This window comes from Budorcas taxicolor, chromosome 3, assembly GCF_023091745.1.
Source record: "Budorcas taxicolor isolate Tak-1 chromosome 3, Takin1.1, whole genome shotgun sequence".
In the NCBI taxonomy this organism is placed as follows: domain Eukaryota; kingdom Metazoa; phylum Chordata; class Mammalia; order Artiodactyla; family Bovidae; genus Budorcas; species Budorcas taxicolor.
The window spans coordinates 30593728-30614803 of record NC_068912.1 but is presented as its reverse complement, the minus strand read 5'-3'; the positions used below and the strand labels follow the sequence as shown (position 1 = coordinate 30614803).

General features: G+C 37.1%; 1 protein-coding gene across 1 annotated transcript in view; it reads left to right on the top strand.

Annotated features, from left to right (window-relative positions):
• LRIG2 (leucine rich repeats and immunoglobulin like domains 2) overlaps positions 1-20787 on the top strand; it is a 58529-nt gene extending 37742 nt beyond the window's left edge. Inside the window, exons 3-18 of the mRNA XM_052637113.1 lie at positions 284-358; positions 513-647; positions 1458-1601; positions 1725-1868; positions 2340-2483; positions 2691-2834; positions 5052-5132; positions 5856-5927; positions 6066-6134; positions 10430-10593; positions 12176-12496; positions 13434-13715; positions 14846-15295; positions 15913-16062; positions 18341-18631; positions 20561-20787. Coding sequence (XP_052493073.1) covers positions 284-358; positions 513-647; positions 1458-1601; positions 1725-1868; positions 2340-2483; positions 2691-2834; positions 5052-5132; positions 5856-5927; positions 6066-6134; positions 10430-10593; positions 12176-12496; positions 13434-13715; positions 14846-15295; positions 15913-16062; positions 18341-18631; positions 20561-20787 — 2893 coding nt within the window. The remainder of the gene's footprint in view (positions 1-283; positions 359-512; positions 648-1457; positions 1602-1724; positions 1869-2339; positions 2484-2690; positions 2835-5051; positions 5133-5855; positions 5928-6065; positions 6135-10429; positions 10594-12175; positions 12497-13433; positions 13716-14845; positions 15296-15912; positions 16063-18340; positions 18632-20560) is intronic.
• Positions 20788-21076: the final 289 nt, after the last annotated feature.

The following is a 21076-nucleotide window of genomic DNA, read 5'->3' as shown; positions in this document are numbered from 1 at the left end:
AACTATTGAAAGAACCTTGCTGGGAATTAAAAATATATAGTGTTACAAAATATTTCCTAACCTTTCAAATGTTGGTTTCAAATTATAGTTCTATACTAGGAAAACTTGTTAATTAAAATTTCTAGTTTCTCAGTAGAATACATTTAGTCTGACTCACTCTCGGTCATAGGCTTTTTTCCAAATGTGGCATCTATTCTAAAGAATATGTATTAGCTAGAAACTAGAACTTGAGAGGTAACATTTCCCTCACTGAATTTTTAAATCTATTTTTCCTCCTATCCAGGAAAATGAATTATAATGAACTAACAGAAATCCCGTATTTTGGAGAACCAACTTCTAATATTACTCTCCTCTCATTGTAAGTAAATAAGATGTCAGGTCTTTTAGTTAAATTGTGAATAGTACACAGTTTTTCTATTATTGTTTTAGGGACCCTTGTTGTTAACCGTAGTTATTTTTGTGCTCTAGGGTGGATCCCTGGCAATAGCTTCAATGTAATCTTTGTTTTGTAGAGTTCATAATATAATCCCAGAAATAAATGCAGAAGTGTTCCAGTTTTACCCTGCTCTCGAGACTTTAGATCTCAGCTCAAATCTAATATCAGAAATCAAGACATCTTCATTTCCTCGAATGCAGCTTAAATATCTGTAAGTAAAATAAGAGTTTAAACTAGATTTACTTTGAAGTGCATGTTTATTATTCATTGATACCCAGATAATGTCTGTTATTTATTGTGATTTTGCTTGTGTGAAACAAACCTAGGTTAGATTTTTTGGTTTTTTTCCCTGCCCTTGAAGAAAGAGTACCCTATTTACAGAAAATATAAAGTATCCAGGGCAAGTTTTGAGATTTAATTGTGGATTGTGTTTTGCTAACAGTTTTGTGAAAGATAAATGGTAGTGGTCTGTTAAATAGCAGCTTACTCTGTGTGGTAATGATGATAATTAGTATGTATGGAGAAGGCAATGGCACCCCACTCCAGTACTCTTGCCTGGAAAATCCCGTGGACGGAGGAGCCTGGTGAGCTGCAGTCCATGGGGTTGCTAAGGGTCGGGCATGACTGAGCGACTTCACTTTCACTTTTCACTTTCATACATTGGAGAAGGAAATGGCAACCCACTCCAGTGTTCTTGCCTGGAGAATCCCAGGGACGGGGGAGCCTGCTGGGCTGCTGTCTATGGGGTTGCACAGAGTCGCATACGACTGAAGCAACTCAGCAGCAGCAGCAGTGTTTTACAGTTTATAAAACATGTTCACACTGTTTCAGCCCAAATGAAGTAGGTATTACCCTTGTTTTGTGTTGAAGAAGCACAAAGCAGTTACATGATTTGTAAAGTTGTTTACAGTTGGTAAGTGGTAGAACTGGGACTCAGTCATAGACTTGGGGCAGCTTCCTGGTGGTAGAATGCTTATTTAGTTTCATTAAATTTTTTTTGTCGTTACCTTGTTCATTTTAGGAATTTGAGTAATAATAGGATAACCGTCTTGGAGGCTGGTTGCTTTGATAATTTGTCAAGTTCCTTATTAGTGGTGAAGTTAAACAGGAACAGAATTAGCATGATTCCACCCAAGATCTTCAAGCTACCTCACCTCCAGTTCTTGTGAGTAACTGAATAGATTGATTATAAGAAGATCATTTTTTCTTATAGTGTCTGTTTCTTTTTATTATTTTTAGGGCAAAGCAGCAAACCGGTTTTCTGACTGTAAAACAATTTTTTTTAAAGGGAACTTAAAAGAAACAGGATTAAAGTTGTGGAGGGTCTCACATTTCAAGGGCTTGACTCCTTAAGATCTTTGAAAATGCAGCGGAATGGAATTAGCAAACTTAAGGATGGAGCTTTTTTTGGCTTGGATAACATGGAAGAATTGTAAGTACTGTGAACTGGAATAGGAGATTGTTAGGAAAGGAATCTTGGACTTTTCAGTGCTAAACAGCTAGGATAGTAACTTTAATTATAACAAAGTATTTTAGCTTTTATGTGAAATCAGTTAAACTTTAAGCTTTGTTATCTAACCAGTATTTTTGTTATCATTTTTCCAAACATTTCATCCAAAATGTTTATATTCCTTTAATAGTTTGGTAGGTGAAAATTATCAGAATTTACCTAGAACCAGGTATACTATATCTTTTGGTGAGTTTGTTTTATAGATACATTTTAAACAGTCTCACCGCTTTCTTGCACTAAATCTAAAGTAACATATTTATGAAAAGAATTTGTTCACTTGGGTTGAGCAAAAGTGTATGGCTCTCTGTTCAAGCCTTAATGAAGATTTTGGAATCTCCCATTGCAGTGCCTTGTTTGAAACATATTTCCTCCTTCCTTTCTCTAATTCTGCAGAGAACTGGAGCATAATAACCTTACAGAAGTGAACAAGGGGTGGTTGTACGGCTTGCGAATGTTACAGCAGCTCTATGTGAGCCAGAATGCTGTTGAAAGAATCAGCCCTGATGCGTGGGAGTTCTGCCAAAGACTGTCTGAACTGTGAGTGTGGGATGGGATTTCAGTGGGGGGCTGGGAGACTAGAGCAGATTGAATAAGTCATTCCCATGGCTAGTAATGAAATCTAATATCCCTTTTTATTAGAAATTTGAAAGCCCTAAATTTATCATGTAAGTAGAGTAAGAATATGAAAGTTGAACTGAAAGAGAGTGAATTCTCTACTCTGTTTACCATGTTTCCTGTTTTTAGTGATTTGTCCTATAACCAGTTGACCCGTCTGGATGAATCTGCCTTTGTGGGTCTGAGCTTACTGGAGAGATTGAATTTAGGGGACAACAGAGTCACTCACATTGCTGATGGTGTATTTAGGTTTCTTTCCAATCTGCAAACACTGTAAGTACATCTGTCCTTTTGGGGTTTTTGTTGCTGACTTTTTTTTAAAGCAGTGAAGCAAAATAACTAATGAATCTACAAATTTATGTATGTTAATATTTTGCAGTTCTTCTCTCCTATGCCATGGGGCAAGACAGTCTTGCTTATCTCTATCCCTATACATAAATTTTACTTATCTCTAGTGATTTTAGCTTTACTTGAATTCAGAGTTAACTAAACAACAGATCATCTCTTACTGTGGAATAATACACAGTTGCTAGTGTCAAGAATGCACATTTTCTTACTCTTCTGACCTTCCGCTATAATAGTAGTATTCCAGAACTACTGCTTCTCATTCAGAAGATGCAGGATGTATTATGGGAACACCCCTGGCAGGAGACCTGCTACTGTTAACAATTTGCTGCATGATTTTGGACAGAAAAAACTAACATTTATTAATGATCTGATATGGGTCAAGGGCTTTCAGAGTATTAGGATATTATTGCTCTTTTCCATATTGGAGGACTGAAGTTTGGAGAGATTAAAATGATTTATTTAAAGTCATATCCCTTGTAAATGTTTGGGCCAGGATTAGAACTCAGGTCTTTTTTATACTAAAGCTCATGTGATTTTTTTACTTTACTGCCAGACAAACAGAATCACTTAACCTTTCCTGGGTGTTATTTTTTTCTTTATCTTTTTGTTCAGTGAAGGATGGACATAGGATTAGATAGTTGCAAAAGGCATTATCAGCTCTGTGGTTCTCTAAGTTGAATGTTTTATCTTTATCATGGAATATAATTGAATGAAGAGATATTTTAATGAGATACAGTAATCTCAAACATAGAGCATAATAAAGTAAGAGTAATCAGTAGAATTTGTAGATTGTTAGGTTCCTGAATAGGGGACTCTTTGGTCATCAGGGTTAGTTGATAAATGGACTTAGAAGAGAGGCAGGTTCCAAACTTTGGGACCTAACCATCAGTGACAAAGTGTGATGATTTTGTGAAGGTGTCTATGGGTGCACAAGTGTGTGTGTGATTTTTTTTAACTTAATGAAATAGTCCTCCTTTAGATTTGACCTTGAAAAATTAAAAATGATTATTTTTTTTCTACATTATCAGAGGTTAAATTAGATCAGTGCAATCTCAGGAATTTATTTCTTTAGGAATTTATATTAGAAGCAGCTGTAGCCTTTTGGCAGTGCATGGGATGGCAGACAGGTTCTTTCAGTACAGCACTGATTATTGCTTTTAGTATTAAAGCTTAGGAAAGTAATTGCAGCAGTAATAACTAATGCTACAAAGATAGTTAAGGCAGAATTAGGAACAGACCTGAAATATTCTGGCTTTGGGTCAATGCTCTTGCTAGAGTAGATATACTTGTTACTCACTTTGGTGAGTGAGTTCTGTGGAGGAGTGCAGAGTCCTGCAGAGTTGAGCCATCAGTTGTTTGTTCTTTGGTAAAATAAGATGATCTTTCGTAGCTTTCACTTCAAGTAAAGATGTAGCTAAATGGGAAGAGTAATCTATCTCCTTACTATTATTCACATAACTCTACATATGTCTTACAATGCAGAAAGCTCTGTGCTCTGTTCTGAGATGACTTAAGGAACAAGAGTGACTAAATGTCTTTAACTGGATTTCCCCCATGAGGACAGGATGTAGTGCAGTTGCACCTTCTGAGAATGGAAGAATGGATTTTTTAAAGACCCATATTTTTTCTTCTAAAGAGAGCAGAGTGATCACTCTAGCACATGGGTATATCATTGTTTCTTCCCAGGGGTCATGTTTAATTGCTGTTGAGCTGTGAAGCTCTCTATTGACATTAGTTTTTGTCAGGTTTGAGGTCTCAGGGGAAGGTGCGGGTCACCCCAAATCCCATCAGTCTGAAATCAGATTGGTAAGCCATACACCTTGCATCTTGAATTCCTCCTGCTTTTTGTAGGTCCTTGATTAATTTCTAATATGCTAACACAGTTACAGGCTATTAACTAGAAAGATTAATACTCTGAGCAGGTTGCTTAATGTATTTATCAAGGTTGGCTTTAATTCTTAGCTTATGAGAATTAGCGCTTACATGCTTATCTCAATATTCTTTAAAAAGAGGAATTGAATATTTATCATAAATAACCTTTAATATAAGGGTCAAAATTAGCATTGCTATGTCAGGATGATCCCTGATGGTGTGATGGTCATGCTGACTAAAATAACCTGTCTATCCTTGACATTTTTGTAGAAACTTAAGAAACAATGAAATTTCATGGGCCATAGAAGATGCTAGTGAAGCCTTTGTTGGACTCACAAGTCTCACTAAATTGTATGTAGTTTTCACATTTATGTATGTTTACAAAGGTCAAGAATCAGTTGTAAATGTGATTGGATTGTATCTATTTACTATGGCTAGAAAGTCAGCCTTCTGACTCATCCACTAAAGGAAGAAGCTTTGTTGTTTATTAATGTTTTTGTGTTTTGGTTTGTTTTTCTCTTTTTTTTTTTTTTCTGTGTGTGTGGTGGGGCACTTTCTCTGAAAGAGCATTCCTAAGGTCACTTAAAGAGAAGTTATTTGTGGAACTAAAATTTCAGTTTAAGTAAAAGAAATGCACTGAAACCACAATTGAACCAGTGATCTTTTTAATCATGTGAGATTTATGAGTAATTTGACCAGCAAAAGAGAATTCTCTCAAGTGATATTTTAGATCTCCCATTAAGAATGTCTCCAAGGCTTCACACTTGCCTGAATTTCTTTGACTGAATGACCTTTTGCTGAGAAGGGAGAAACTGGGAATATAATCCAGTTTATTATTGAAAACCACAAGCGTTATCTGTGGTCAGGATAGTTGTTTACAGGTACCTCACTGAGCACCAACATGTTAATAGATGCCTTTATTCTATGCTTTGCATTGGTTCATAATAAAGATTCACAACTTTCTTAAAAATGCATGTTAAGCTTATTTTCACTTTTCATAGGTAAATGTTTATTTTAATGAACTTAATTTTGTTTAGTGGAGAGCTTTATTAGAAAGGTTTGTTTGTATTTCAGAATCTTACAAGGAAATCAGATTAAATCAGTTACAAAGAAAGCATTCATTGGTCTTGAGTCCCTTGAGCATCTGTGAGTATTTATCATTCATTTTGACTAGTATATAAATAATCTTTGCTGTTAGCAGAGGTTTTCATGACCATTTAAAGGGTTTATATAACTTAATTGTAGAAGTGGTGACTGGGAATGTTTCATTTCTCTTCATTTCAGAGATTTGAACAACAATGCTATAATGTCTATTCAAGAAAATGCTTTTTCCCAGACTCGCTTGAAAGAATTGTAAGTAACTTAAGTCTTTTTTGTCACTAATTAGCTAGTTATCCATGCTTGTTGTATACATGTGATGAATGTGACCCATATATTTCCCAAAGCACACAATTCAGGCAGGAAAAAAGAAAATGGTAACATTCAGTTATTTTGGTGGTTGGATGTAATTTAAAAATAACTCAACATTGAAAAGCCCAGAGTGTGTGGCTCTAAGACCTATGTCTTTTCCTATGCTGCTGCTGCTTATAGTTAAAAGAGACCTTAGCACCACTGCTCATGCTTGATGTTTATCCTTCTGTTCCTTCTTTATTCCTTTCTTCCTTTTTGGGCTATTGGAGACGTGTGTTCCCTTGGGGTGGGTTACAGTTAAGATATTACATAATTTTTTGGAGGTGATACAGCACTTTCATTTTAACGGTCAGAGAGGATGTCTGTAATCTGTTCAAACTACTAAAATGTTCTGAAACTATTGAATAGTTATGATAGAAAAATACATATCATTTTAACCATTTTTTATTCATGATTTAAAAAAAAATACTCTTATTTCCTAGGGGGGTATTTCCCAGGGGAAGGGTAGTTAGTCGGGCACTGCTATTAATTTTAAGCTCTGGTGATTTGAATATTTAGCCACTGGTGAGAATCAGTGAGGTATGTCAACTTACCTTGCTTTGCCAGAAGGCTGCTCAAAGGGAGGTCTGTGAATTCAGAGTGGATTCATGACGCGATAAGGACAGAAATTCAGAACACACGGTCTTAGAAACTTTAAGAACAGTTCGACATTACTATGACACTTTTGTTGAATTTTATAAAAGTATTGATCAAAACAGATTGAGAATTTAAATAATTGGTCCTTCTCCACATATAGTTTGCGATACACTGGAAGTATGTGAGTTCAAACTGTCTAGGTTTAGATTCTTGTTCCATTCTTTATTGCTATGTATTTAGCCTAAGACTCAGTTTCCCTTCTCAAAATGGGAATAGCACTGTCCTCAGGGTTATGTGAGGATAAAATGAGATAATCTGTTTGTTCGAGAAATATTTATTGTCATTTGCTATGTAGGATACTGTTCTAAATGCTAAAAATGCAGCAGTGAACAAGACAAAGCCTCTGTCCTCACAGCATGTTGCAGTGAATTCTAAAGGGAAATAAATTGTGAACAAGTAGGCATATGATATCTCATCAGGTAATGTTCTGGAGAAAAAACTGGGTCAAAGGTGGTACAGAGTGACAGGGGTTTTTATTTGAAATAGTAAGGAAAGGCTTTCCTAAAGATAACAGCCTTAAAGCCAGGCCCTTAGTGAGATGAAGTGGCAAGGCATTTTATACTGGGGGAGGGGCATTCTAGGCACAGGGAAGAGCAGGTGAAAAGACCCAGAGGTAGAAACTTGCTTTTTGTGTTTGAAATATAGCAGACACACTGGGTATGGCTGGAAAACAAGAGCGAGGGGGAAAGTGGTAGGAAATGAGGGCAGAGAGTTAAGCTGCCCTGATCATGTAGGGCCTAATAGGCCATGAATAGTTAGGATTCCCCCCACAAATGCTTTAGAAAGCTTTTGAGATGTTTCACACAGAGCCTGGCACACAGTAAGAGATGAATAACTAAGATAACAGCAAAAATTAAAATATAGAGATCATTTTTTGTCACTTTCTGCCAGATTTTTAAAGTGCCTTTTTATTGTTTTTGGTCTCTTGACATACTTTAAGTTATTTCTCTTAAGGCCACTTGAACTTGAAAAGGCACAACTTAACTGCATAACAGTATATCAGTATTACCAGTTTTTGGTTGTGATAATCTGAGGGCCAGCAAGAAAGTTTTAATTCTAAAGAGAACTCTGTTTTAAATATAATTTATATAGTAGGTGAAAGCAAATACTGTAGTTTCATTCTTAAGAGAGTCATTTGGTAATTTTGTGAGTTGGTTTCAATAGGCTGCTAATGCAGGAATTCTAATACTGATTTTTTTTTACTGATAAGCTTTAGTTGCTCTTTAATTTAAGTCATGTTTATAATACTGAATTTGACATCACCATTTATTAAAATATCTCGATACTTTTTTGTATCCTTCCCAGTGCTTTGCAAAAATATTGAGGGGAGATGGGAGAATCAAATATAAATTAAAAGTTGTTTTGCATTAAAGTTATATAATCATGGTAGAAAATTTGATAATTAAACCAAGGGAGAGAAAGACTCCGAATCCTCAGTACTGAAAAGACAACCACTGTTAGTATTTGATGTATATATCTCCATATACTTGTGGAGAGAACACAGGGTGTACTCCATTGGCGAGACAGGGTTCATTAGCTTGTGAAGAGTGGAAAGACGCAAAAAAAGTGGAAGTGAAGTGAGCTAATGTGGATTCTGTGGTATCTGGCCAGGCACTGTGCTAAATGCTTTATTCCAAACAATCTTTGAGGTAGGCATTCTCAATCCCATTTTCCAGAAAAAGAAACAGATTTTGGAGGCATTCAGTATCTTGTCTAAGGTAAGTAGTGAAATTAGGTTATGAGTCCAGGTCTCATGAGCCAGCTTACATTATACCTAAGAAAGCATAAATCAGACCGTATTATTCCTTTGTTCTTAACTTCCCAGTGTATTCCAGCACATGTAGGAAAAGAACAACTCAGGTTCTTTCCTAGGTTTATAAAGCGCTTGCATGGCCTGGTCCTTCTTGCCCAGCTCTTGGAGCTTATTCCCATCCTTGTCCCTTCACTTTCTGTGCTCTGGCGTCAGCGGCCGCGTTTCTTTTCCTGGAGCTTTTCCTCGTAGATGCTTTTCTGAAGCATTGGCCTCAAGGTGTTTGTGCAGTTTCCTCCATTTGTGACACTCTTACCCCAGATCACGTGATTTGCTTTCTTGATTCTTTTAGGTCTTTGCCCAAATGCCATCTCTTCAAAAACTCTTTCCCTGACTGCTTTATCTAAACTGGTAGCTGCTGTCTCTTAAGTGGTAGCTGCTTTCCTTCTGTCTCTGCCCAGCTTTGTTTTTCCTTGATAGGACTTAACTTTGTAACTCCACTTTGCATTTGTTTGTTTATTGCTTGAGTCTAAATATACAAGCTTTGAGAGGGCGATGGTGCCACAGCCTAGAACAGTGCCTGGCATATAGTGGTCTCAGATATTTCTCTGTGAATGAATGCGTATAGCATAAGAATTCTCAAATGCAGAAGGTAGTCTTTGGCCTGCTTACTTAAAATGGCCCTTGATAAAATATGGCTTTTGGGGTACCCTTAAAGACTGTTTGAAACTTCTTTGGAATCAGATCTTAGGTATTTTTATACCGAACTGTAAAACTGCTTGAGGATTTTAGAGATGCACACAAAGCAGGTTATAATATTGTCAAAATCACTTGCTTTCCCTGGTTCCAAGGGGATGGGGCATTTAAGGGTGATTAAAAGAAAACGCTGACTTTTCAAATGTATTTTATAGGCCTGTTATGATCACAAACCATTTTTCAGTGGTTCTTAGTTTAAGTTGTAGTACATGTTGCCACAGGGCTGAAATGTTTTTAATCTTGGATGAAATAATTTGAGAATAATTATACGCTCTCCACAACAAAGTTGTCGCTTTGTTCTAATATATATAGTAAACTCTTCCCCAAATTTCTTCGGGAAAATTTTTAGACCTCAGAAATTTAAAGGAAGGCACAGTGAACATCCATATTCCATTTACCTGCATTCATCAATTCTGAACTATTTGCTAAATTTGTTACATATTTTTCTCTCTCCCTCCTTCCTTCTTTTTCCTTCCCTTTCTCTCCATCCCTCTCCCTCTTTCTGCACACACTCATATACATATATATACTATTACTTTGCTTAACCAGTTGAAAGTAAGCTATAGACATCATGGCATTTTACTCCTAAAATATCTTAGCATGTATTTCCTATGCAAGGTTATTTTCTTGCATAACCACAATACTGTTATCACACCTAATGAAATTAACATTGATAAAATAATATCTAACATGCAGTTGATACTTAGATTTCCCATGTCCAAAAAATGTCCTTTGTAGATATATTTTCTTAATGAAGTATCTCACTCTACATTTGATTGTAATGACTCTTTAGTTTCCTTTAGACTAAAAATAGATCCCTTAACCCTTATTCCCCAACACCTTCTGTTAGTGTCTTTCATCACACTGTCGTATTTCAGGAAACAAGGTTGACCGCTTGAATTTGTTTTCTTATGGTTAGAGTCAGGTTAGGCATTTTTTTGGCAAGAAATCTGAATAGATATGTAGTAAGCTTTTAATGCTGGAGAAACTTGGAATGAAAAATAAAGAGCGGTTCTTTTCCTCTTTATTTCTACAGGATTCTGAACACAAACAGTTTGCTCTGTGACTGCCATTCGAAGTGGTTGCTTCAGTGGCTGGTTGATAATAACTTTCAACATTCTGTGAATGTAAGCTGTGCACACCCTGAATGGCTTGCAGGGCAAAGCATCCTGAATGTGGATCTGAAAGATTTTGTCTGTGGTTTGTATTTTTGTTTTAAATTTTGTATCTTATTCCTTACTGTCTTAACAACAGAATTAAAAAAATGTAAAGTAGAATGCTTTCCCACTAGCTTGTTTCCATTTCTTTACTTTTTTCCTCTAATATTGTAATTGTAGCTTAAATTTTGTGTTCTTTGACTTAATATAACTTAGGCAGTCTTTTTTCCTCTGTGTATTCTTAAACAATCATTTAAAATAATGTCAGTATAATAGCATCTTTATGAATGTAAGCCTTTTCTTTTTAGGGGATTGTTAGCCTTAGAGTAAATATCTAGTAAGATTCCTGCATCAAAAAGTATGAGTTTGTTTGTTCATGAGTTCATTCAGAAGTATGATTTTATGTTTAGTAGACCTTGAAAAAGTGCTTCCAGGCATTTTCAAACAGATAGCACTACTTTATGTGGTCACCAACAATGTATGGATGTACCAATTTCATTTGTTTTCTACTTCTAATACATTTTCTTAAGACAAAACAGCAAGGTTTGGCAGTTTTTTGGAGGAGAAGAGGGGACATAGACAAGTTGTCATAGACGAGTTATCTTAATTCTAATGCTTAATCGCCATTTCAAGTATACATCTGTATTCTCATTTTGGAGATTTTTCTTTTACACTTACATTTCCTTTAAAGTAATTCTTAACTTTCACACAATGGAACTTTTAGATCAGTGTATCTGTGTTGCTGGTAGCATTTAGATACCTGTATATTGCCAGATCACTTAAAAATGCTTAGGACATTTGGAAGTTAAGGTGCATAAAATACTTAACTTGTTTTTACTAATTTTAAATTTGTAAAATTTGTAAAACAAATTTTAAGGAAGAAAGCAAAGAGCCTAGCTACATTGCCATGAATGCCCTTCTGACTTGACTTAGTTTTAAATGTAAACATACCCTATATATGACACAGTGAAATGTTACTGAGTAAAGACATTTCGTTAAAAATTCATATACCTGCTTCTCTGAATCAATTCAATAACATATTATTATTTATGAATCTATAGTTTATTAGCCAGTCCTAAGCCAGTCTTCAGTTGGACTTTTGACATATTTGAAATTTTTCACTATTTTAGTTGAAAGTTATGTACAAAGTACTTTCAGATAGAATGTTTTATTAATAGAATATCTGTTTTTATATATGTTATATATACACAAACACATACATATACATACATACAAAGGGTAATAGAATTAAAGCTTGTTTTCAAATTCTAATTTAAGTTTTTGCTTTTGCCAGTAACTGGTAATACTTAAGATAGTGCATTCTAAGCATAAGTGACAGTAAGGGAGGGTGGGAAGAATACTAAGCCCTGAAGTTTGAAAACCTGGGTTCCATTCCAGGCTGAGCTGCTGATTTATCTATCTAAGAGCAAGTCATTGACCCTTCTGGGCGTCATTTTCCTCATGTTGAAATAAGGGAATTGGGTTCTAGTTCTGTAGGCCCTTTCAACGTTATGACATTTTGTCAACAGAACATACAGTTTTATATTATTTTTTTAAAAAATTGAATCTGTAGAAGCAAAAATAAATAAGTGACTTGGCTCCTGCCCTGTATTTTTTCCTCTTAGATGATTTGCTCAAGCCACAGATAAGAACTCATCCTGAAACCACAGTTGCTCTGAGAGGCGTGAATGTGACTCTGACATGTGCTGCGGTGAGCAGCAGTGATTCACCCATGTCTGCTCTGTGGCGCAAAGACAGTGAAGTCTTGTATGATGCTGACACTGAGAATTTTGTTCGTTATCAGCAGCAGGCTGGAGAAGCTCTGGAATATACTAGTGTCCTACACCTTTTCAGTGTGAATTTCACAGATGAAGGAAAATATCAGTGTATTATTACTAATCACTTCGGTTCTAACTATTCTCATAAAGCCAAACTGACTGTGAATGGTAAGAAATTATGCTCCCTGATGGTTTTATAGTTAGAAGGATTTTTCATGTTTAATTTTTGAACTTTTGACCAAGAAGATTACATTAAACCTGACACTGGGTGAGGGTCCTTACTGTTTTTGTCTTTAGGATTATGGTAGTATACAGGCTGGATTGTTAATTTACCCACTTGCTGTCCCTAATTAGTCTTTGACTGAGGGGTAAAGGTGAATTCCATGGTTTCAGGAGATGAATGACTCTCTTTTGTGTTTTTGAAAAAAAATATATTTTTAACTCTCCATTTTCTTTCTAGAACTGTAATTCTGCTCTGAAAACTATAAAATTTATTCCTGACACTGTTCACAGGGCCATTCAATAACTGGGAGTATTAACATTTCTGGGACCATTGATCATTGTCATTGTCTAAATGTAGTCAGTGAAACCATTTTTGAAAATAATGCTCTTTTTCATTGTGTCTGTTGAAAAAATAAACAACAGCTTGATTGGTCTATTGCCTATTAGACTGAATAACTACAGCACTTCAGGCTTTGTGCAACCGAAAGATGTACTTGCTTCTGGGCTGTTTTATGAGCTGTTTGAAGGCATAAATTTTTTTTTTATCATGCATCTCTTAAGTAAGGAATAGTAAATATTAAGTGCTAAAATATGGGTTCAGAAAAGTTTATGGCCTCAGCTTTTTCTGTCCCTGTCAAGGAGATCAGGTAGATTTGTCATGCATTCTGGAAGAGTTAGTCATCACTGTATGCCATGCTCTGAGATTCTTAGAGAAAAGATGGCCTCTGAAGTTACTGTCAATGCAGAGAGCATGTCTTCTCAAAGAAATGGAACAGCACAACAGTTGGCATTTTGCTTAATAGATTCTCCCTTGTGTGCGTGTGTGTGTATGTATATATATATTTCCCCACCCACTATCTTTTGGTGATCTTTTTTGGAACAGAGATGCCATCTTTTCTGAAAACTCCAATGGATCTAACTATTCGCACTGGTGCCATGGCCAGATTAGAATGTGCTGCGGAGGGGCACCCTGCACCGCAGATTTCCTGGCAGAAAGATGGTGGTACTGACTTTCCTGCGGCTCGAGAGAGACGCATGCATGTCATGCCTGAGGATGATGTCTTCTTCATTGCAAATGTGAAAATAGAAGACATGGGGATCTATAGCTGCATGGCGCAGAATATAGCAGGCGGTCTCTCAGCAAATGCCTCACTCATCGTGTTAGGTATGTTTGCTGCTTTGTGGGTCCATACTTCTGTGGGAGTCCTTTTATTGTGGATCAACTCTTGGTCTTAATGCCAAGAAAAATCTCAAGTTAGATTTCAGTTGGGATCCTTATATCTTTGTTTCATTGTTCTGCCAATTTATACAGGTATGTGTCAAGCTTGGATATTAGTGGAACAGTTAACTGGAATCTGGGGAAATTTTGAGGGCAGAATTAGAGATTTTTATCCTATGAATTGAAAATTCAAATCCCTTTACTCTGTTCTGTTTCTCTCTGTCAGTTTTCTACTTCATTATATGTTTTTTCTACGATTCATAGTGAATTTTCGTCATACTGCTTCAGAGAACTTGAGACAATTTAACTTTTCCCCCTTCATTAAAAAAAAAAAATTTGTAAAAGACGAAAAGACCTGTCTTCTGGTTAGATTTCCCATTTTCCTTCCAGTGTGCTCCTGTTAATCCTGTGCTCTGGTACAGTGTCTTTTCCCTGTAGGTTTCCCCTCATAAGCCAGTTTTTTCTTACTAGAACATTTGTCTTTATGGGACTCAAATCAAGGCAAATTCTCTTTGCCTCCAGATGTTAGGGTTTTTAAAAATGCGCGTTGGTTTGTTTAACTACTTGTGTAACCAGGAAAATAAACTTATTGTTTAAAAATTTTAAGATATGCAGAAAATTTGAAAAAAGGAAGGAAAGTCACTCAACCCCTGTTTAGATTTTGATATATTCTGGACTTTTTAAAACTACTCATCTTCATGTGGTTGTGTATACCTACTTTTTTCCACTTAATATTATATCACAGGGTTACATTGTCATTGTCTTCATGAAATATGTGACTGTACTGTAAATTACTCATTTTTCTGCTAGATTTTTTCATCTTTAAAAATTATAATTAATTTTGTAATAAACATTTTTTGTGTATGAATCTTAACTTCTTCACCTGGGATTGCTTGCTTTAGGTAGAATTCCTGAGAGGAGATTTAGATTTTTTGAGGCTTTTGCTTTTCTGAAAAACTTCTAATCCTCCCATGAGCTTATGAAAGTGTTTATTTCATCATAACCTCATTAGTCTAATTCAGTAGAATTTTAAGGATAAAATTGCCTGATATTTTTTAAATGTATCTTTCTCTTAGAGACACCCTCATTTATTAGACCCCTGGAGGACAAGACAGTAACCCGAGGTGAAACTGCAGTATTACAGTGCATAGCTGGAGGGAGTCCCGCCCCTCGCCTCAACTGGACCAAAGATGATGGACCTTTGCTGGTGACAGAACGGCACTTCTTTGCTGCAGCCAACCAGCTTCTCATCATCGTAGATGCTGGGCTAGATGATGCTGGGAAATATACCTGCATTATGTCAAACACCCTTGGGACAGAACGTGGTCACATTTACCTCAATGTGATTTCATCCCCCAACTGTGACTCTTCCCAGAGTAGCATTGGGCATGAAGATGACGGCTGGACCACAGTTGGCATTGTGATCATTGTTGTGGTCTGCTGTGTAGTGGGTACCTCTTTGATCTGGGTCATTGTTATTTACCACATGAGAAGGAAAAACGAAGACTATAGTATTACAAACACAGGTAAGTGGTATCCGGTTGACCACTGTGGCTTTTGTCTGAGTCAAAATGTAGTGAGGAGTTTTGATACTTTATGTGTGGTAGAGGAAGAGTTTTTCTGTTAAAATGTCCTGCTTCCTTGATGTGATAGAACCTCTCTAGTGAATCATTTTAAGAATTTCTAGACAGTCCCCCCAGACTTTGCTCTCATAAACAGTTGCAGTGCACCTTCTTTCTTTAATTCCTAAGGCTTATTTCTCTTGTAATTTTCCTGTGGGAAAGAGTGGAGTCCTTATGGCAGCGGTCAGTCTTTGGCAGCGGTCAGTCTTTGACACCTCTCACTCACCCCGAAGCCCTGTGAGAGAAGAGGTACGATGCAGCCAGATAGATTGTGAAAGTGCATCTGTGGACTTCAGACTTCAGGTTTTGTTTCTTTTGCTAGTACTTTTAAAATGAAGCTTGGGGGAGAATTCTAATGAGAAATAATTTAAAGAGAAAATTCTAAGACCTTTTGAGTTCCTGGGTACATAACATTTTCCTGGTCACTAGTACAGAAGTAGAATACATTTGCAAAATAGTCTTCTGAGTGTTGACCTAAATTACTTAACTTTATTTGAGAGTTACAGATATCTCTTTTACAGAGGAACTCAATCTGCCTGCAGACATTCCCAGCTACTTGTCTTCCCAAGGAACACTGTCTGAGCCACAGGAAGGCTACAGCAACTCTGAGGCAGGCAGTCATCAGCAACTTATGCCTCCTGCCAATGGATATTTACACAGAGGCACTGATGGTAATGACTCTTCATTGTCTGTGCTTCCTGTTTCAGCCTACCTGGTTGGGTTTAGTTTTCAGTGGATAGTCTTCCCCACTAACTTGAGGCAGTATTTTAAAATAAGATACACAATGAAAACATTTGGATCCATGCAAGATAGGATGAAAATTGACTAGAGTCTTAATGGGGGAGAAATCATTTGACAGAAAGGAGGAACACTTTTTTTTTTTTTTCCGAAAAGAAAAATAGTTAACATATATTGAATGATGTTTACTATGTATCAGAAGCCATTTAAATATTTTTACATCTGCAGACTCAGTCCCCATGACAATCTATGTATTCAGTACCAGTATAATCGCTAATGCACTGATTAGAAGACTGAGGTACAGAGAAATTAAGACATTCATACATGACTACACTTAGTGATCATTGAGAGGGAGAAAAAATTCAAACCTAGGTGATCTGTTTCTACAACTCATATCATTAGCTAATCTACTACGTGACAAATATAAATTATAAGCAGATAAAGAGAAAATGACACATATACAGTAATTATTTCCTTGTGTGTGTGCTAAGTCATGTCCAACTCTTTGTGACCCAGTGAACCGCAGCCCACCAGGCTCCTCTGTCCATGGGATTGTCCAGGCAAGAATACTGGAGTGGGTTGCCATTTCCTACTCCAGAGGAACACATTCTTAAACAAGGGATTGGCGAACACAGCAAAGGCTTCCAAACCAAAGTATTGTTATGGGAGAGAGATGGTCTAGAAACTTCTTTCAGGTGTCTTTTATCCTTTTCAGGCATGAGCACCCTTCAGACCACGTCCAGGAAGTTTGTTCTGTCTGCTGACAGGTAGACATTCACTCAGGTTTAAAGGGCATTGATGATTCTCAGTATATATTGGAGAGCATCAGAGAGAGAGAAAATAGTTTAGATATAAAATAATGATTAAGAGATATAAAATAATTAAGTTCTAATAATTAAGAACCTAACTTCTCAACAGTACTTTTCTCCACTCCACCCTTCCCATGGGGAGTGACAGAGCGCAGGGAGGAGAATTAAGGGATAGAATTGGGTTTGACTCAGTTCTTCTTTCCAGCCATGTGGTCATGAACAAGTTATTTAAAATCTCTTTAATTTCTTCATTTAAAAAATAAAACAACAATATTTTATAAAGCATTTCTCTCAAGATTCTCAAAGATTCTTTGAATGAATCTGTGTAGTACTTCAAGTACTAATCAAATGGAAGGTCTGTTTCATTTCTACAGGGATTTTTTTTTTAGACTGGGTGTTACTAGAACTTCTATGTAAATCCACAAATTGGATTTTCTATTGAGTTTCCATGGAAAGGATGGTATTTCTAGCTTTTTTTTGGCTGCACTCAGCAGTTTGTAGGATCTTAGTTCCCTGACTAGGGATTGAACTGGGGGCCATGTCAGTGGAAACACCAAATTCTAACCACTGCACTGACAGCGAAGTCCTTAAAAGCCTCTACTCTTTGCAGTTGGTAGGAAATAACACTACCTTCTGGGTTAAACTTAATTACTTCCAGTTCTTTTCCAATTCTGACAGTTCTGTTGCTTGATCGTGAATAAGTAACTCACTGTCTAGTTCTTACTTTCCTTTCTTTTATCATTCAATTTTCAAACACTTGATGGTCCAGGGAGCTCATTATTAAACGGTTACTTCTACCAGACACACACTTGTCAGGCAGGACCCGTGACCGTCAGAAACTTTCTCTAGGAGTCCTTTTAGCAATTAGTGTTGCTTCACCTCTTGACTCGTGAAAGTCATAGGGGCTTTTGTGAAGTGAAGTCATCCTAGCTTCTTGTTCTCTGCTTTAGTTTGCTTAAGCCAAACGTGTCTTGTAGCACAGTGCCAACCTTATCTTGGCTTTCTTGATTTTAGCATGACTTTATTCAGGCTGGACAAGGATGATTTAATGTATTATTCAAGAGCGTGCGTGCTGAATAAACTCTGGTTAGAGGACCAGAGTTTAAGTTTCAGCTTTCCAACGGGCAATACATCTTTGGGCAAGTTACCCAACCTCTCTGTGTTGTAGTTACTCTGTGTATAATATAGCGATAATAATTAGTAGTTAGCTCATAAGCATATTATAAGGATTAAGTAAGTTAATTCACAGAAAGACCTTGAAACTTCATCATGTTTATAATGTAAGTTTTGAACAAATGCCAGCTGTGACGACAGTGATGACAACTGTTAGAGAAAACTAATGATTGGCAAAACTGAGTCCTGAACTGAAGGGTGTTTGGTTTCTTTCCCATGTTGTCATTAGGTGGCACTGGCACCCGAGTTATCTGCTCAGATTGTTATGACAATGCTAACATCTATTCCCGGACCCGAGAATACTGTCCGTACACCTACATCACTGAAGAGGATGTTCTGGATCAGACGCTGTCCAGCCTCATGGTCCAGATGCCCAAAGAGACTTACTTGGCACATCCTCCCCAAGATGCCACTACCCTGGAGAGCCTGGTGTCATCAGCAGATAGAGAGAGATCTGCCTTTCCCACCAACCATGAGAGGATAAATGAGAAGAAACCTTCCTCCACACAGATGAGCAGTGGTAAAGGGCACAGCGTTGTTTGTTGTTTTGGTTTGTTTTCACTTTCCCCTACTTGATTTCTCCTTCTGTCACGTCCGCAGCACTCTCATTTGACAGAAACAAACAAATTGGTATACTGTAATAATTAGCTACTTACAGACTAGAGCCAGAGATTTTTATGGAAAGAAGTCTGAAGTTGTAGGATGAAAACAGTTTTTGTGGGAGTAGCAAGATCTTATTTCTAAAGATTCAGGAAAAGTTACAGGAAAAGTTTATATAAAAAGTTTCACACAGGCAGTACTTTTTTCTTCCATATTTATTTAAATAATGGAGACCTGAAATACCAAGGACACAATAATTTGGGCATAATTTGGTGAATATTTTCACCTCTATGATTTAAAAACATTTTATTTGGTTGCTGTTATATCAGGTAAATGTTGAATGTCAGTATGACTTGGCAGGTGTTTGCTTTCAGTTGTATTGTGCAGATGAGGAAGAGGAACACAGGTTGTATTGTGAAGATGGGGCATTTGAAACAACCCAGCCAGTAAAGCAAATCAAAACAAAGCTAAATGAAACTCTGTCTAGACCATGAAGGGCACTCCTGAGTATGTCTTCTTATCCATCCAGGCTCTTGACCAGCTCTCACCCTCTTGTCAGCCTGGAATGGAAGAGCACTGGAAGCAGGGTGGGGCTGGCCACTGCAGGTTTCCAGTGGAAGGCGTTGTGTGGTGGTGTCTCCAGGGATGGTTCTGGCTGGAATAAATGGAATAGCATGGACTTTTGCTATGTGCTCTGTTGTGCTCTTAACTAAGTTTTCTGAAGAGGGTGCATACAGATCAGAGAGAAATATCCTGTTATTAGTCCCGTCTTTAAAGTTCTGTATCTGTGAAACAAAGGCATCAATACTAACTCCATTTCCCCATGTCTTAGAAGAGCTGTACACACAGAAAATATTAAGTAGAACTGACAACGCAGTCTATCTTTCCCCAGCTTTGGGGTTATCTGTGTTGTTAATCTGGCCTGTAGGTGAGGAAATCGGCAGATGAGAGTGCTTTGGTGTGCCGCTTGCCCCTTACCTGGGGTGCTGCAGCTCGTTGTTGCCCAGAGCATTAGTGTTGCCTAGGAGCTTGTCAGAGACACAGAGCATGTGAACCAGAATCTGTATTTTAACACAGTCTCCAGGTTATTTTATGCGCATTAAAGCGCGAGAACCCTGCTCGAGCTTATTTTGCACATGGTCTTACCTTTAGTTCTGAGTGTTCACTTCTAGAATGTTGGGCTAGCCTTTTTCAAAATGCAGCCCCATGAAGTTAATAATAATTTTCAATGTTCTCTGGGGAAAGTGCTCACCACTGCAGTAAATAATAATGAGAAATGCATATTTTTTAAACCAAAATACAGATAACCTGATTTAAAATACCAGCTTTTGGTTATTATTTTGTTTTTAGAATTACTGGCATGCTAGAAGCTGAAGGGGAATGGTTATTTTTAAAATGATTTTTTAAAGATAGATATTTGTTATTTAACGATATAATGACTGCTTAATCCATGGTTTTTTTCTGTGTATTATGCAACTTTAATTACTATTTGGATACTAATTCTCTTTTAGTCTGTTTCCCTGTGTATAAAGAGTTTGAAGCTTTCATTTTTATAGTAGCAGAAACACCAATAATAGGTGAAAGTAGATGACACATAGCACGATTTCAGGAATTAACTGGTGAGGTTGTTGGTTAGAAGGGTTTGAAAGACCATAGTTCCAGTTTTTGTTCTCTTTTCTTTTTTTGGTTGTTGAAAGAAAAATGGCAAGTATACATTTGATTTTAACATTTTTATTTAGGAGTATTGGGCATCTTTATTTCTTTGAAGACTTGGGTAGAAGAAAATTAGGTCTTAGAAAATTTAAACTTCCGTTCACCACTGGTAATTATTACTGTCTTTCATTCTCAGAAACCTTGCAGCGGCCTCTGTGGAACATAAGCAGAGAACCAGGTATGCCTCATCCTCCTTTTCCCCAGCAGTCAGTCCTTGAGTCATCACAACTCCATCAAAACGAGGGCCTGGCAGAGAGTGATCCAGACTGTTCCACTTGCCCCACGCCCTGTCACAGGTTGCACGACCACACTTTTGATTTTAGTAGGACTCGGAATGTTCGCGATGGCAGTGAGGGCACATGAAACTCACTCTAGGATGCAATTTCAGCAGACTCAGATTAGTTGAGTTTGTATTTACTACCTCAGAGTTCAGAAGAAACCCCAAAGTCAGCATTTGCTTTACTTACGTCTACAGTTCTTTCTGACCACACCAAGGTAGGCCAGGCATTCGTTTGGCTTATACTTGATGAAGAAAGGGTAAGAACGGCTGACAGAAAGGGGTACATCTAATAGAAAATGTGCAACCCGGGCAGAGGAAGATAAAGGACAAAGTGCTTTGTGATGGTTCTACCGGGATGTGCCCAGGTGTGCA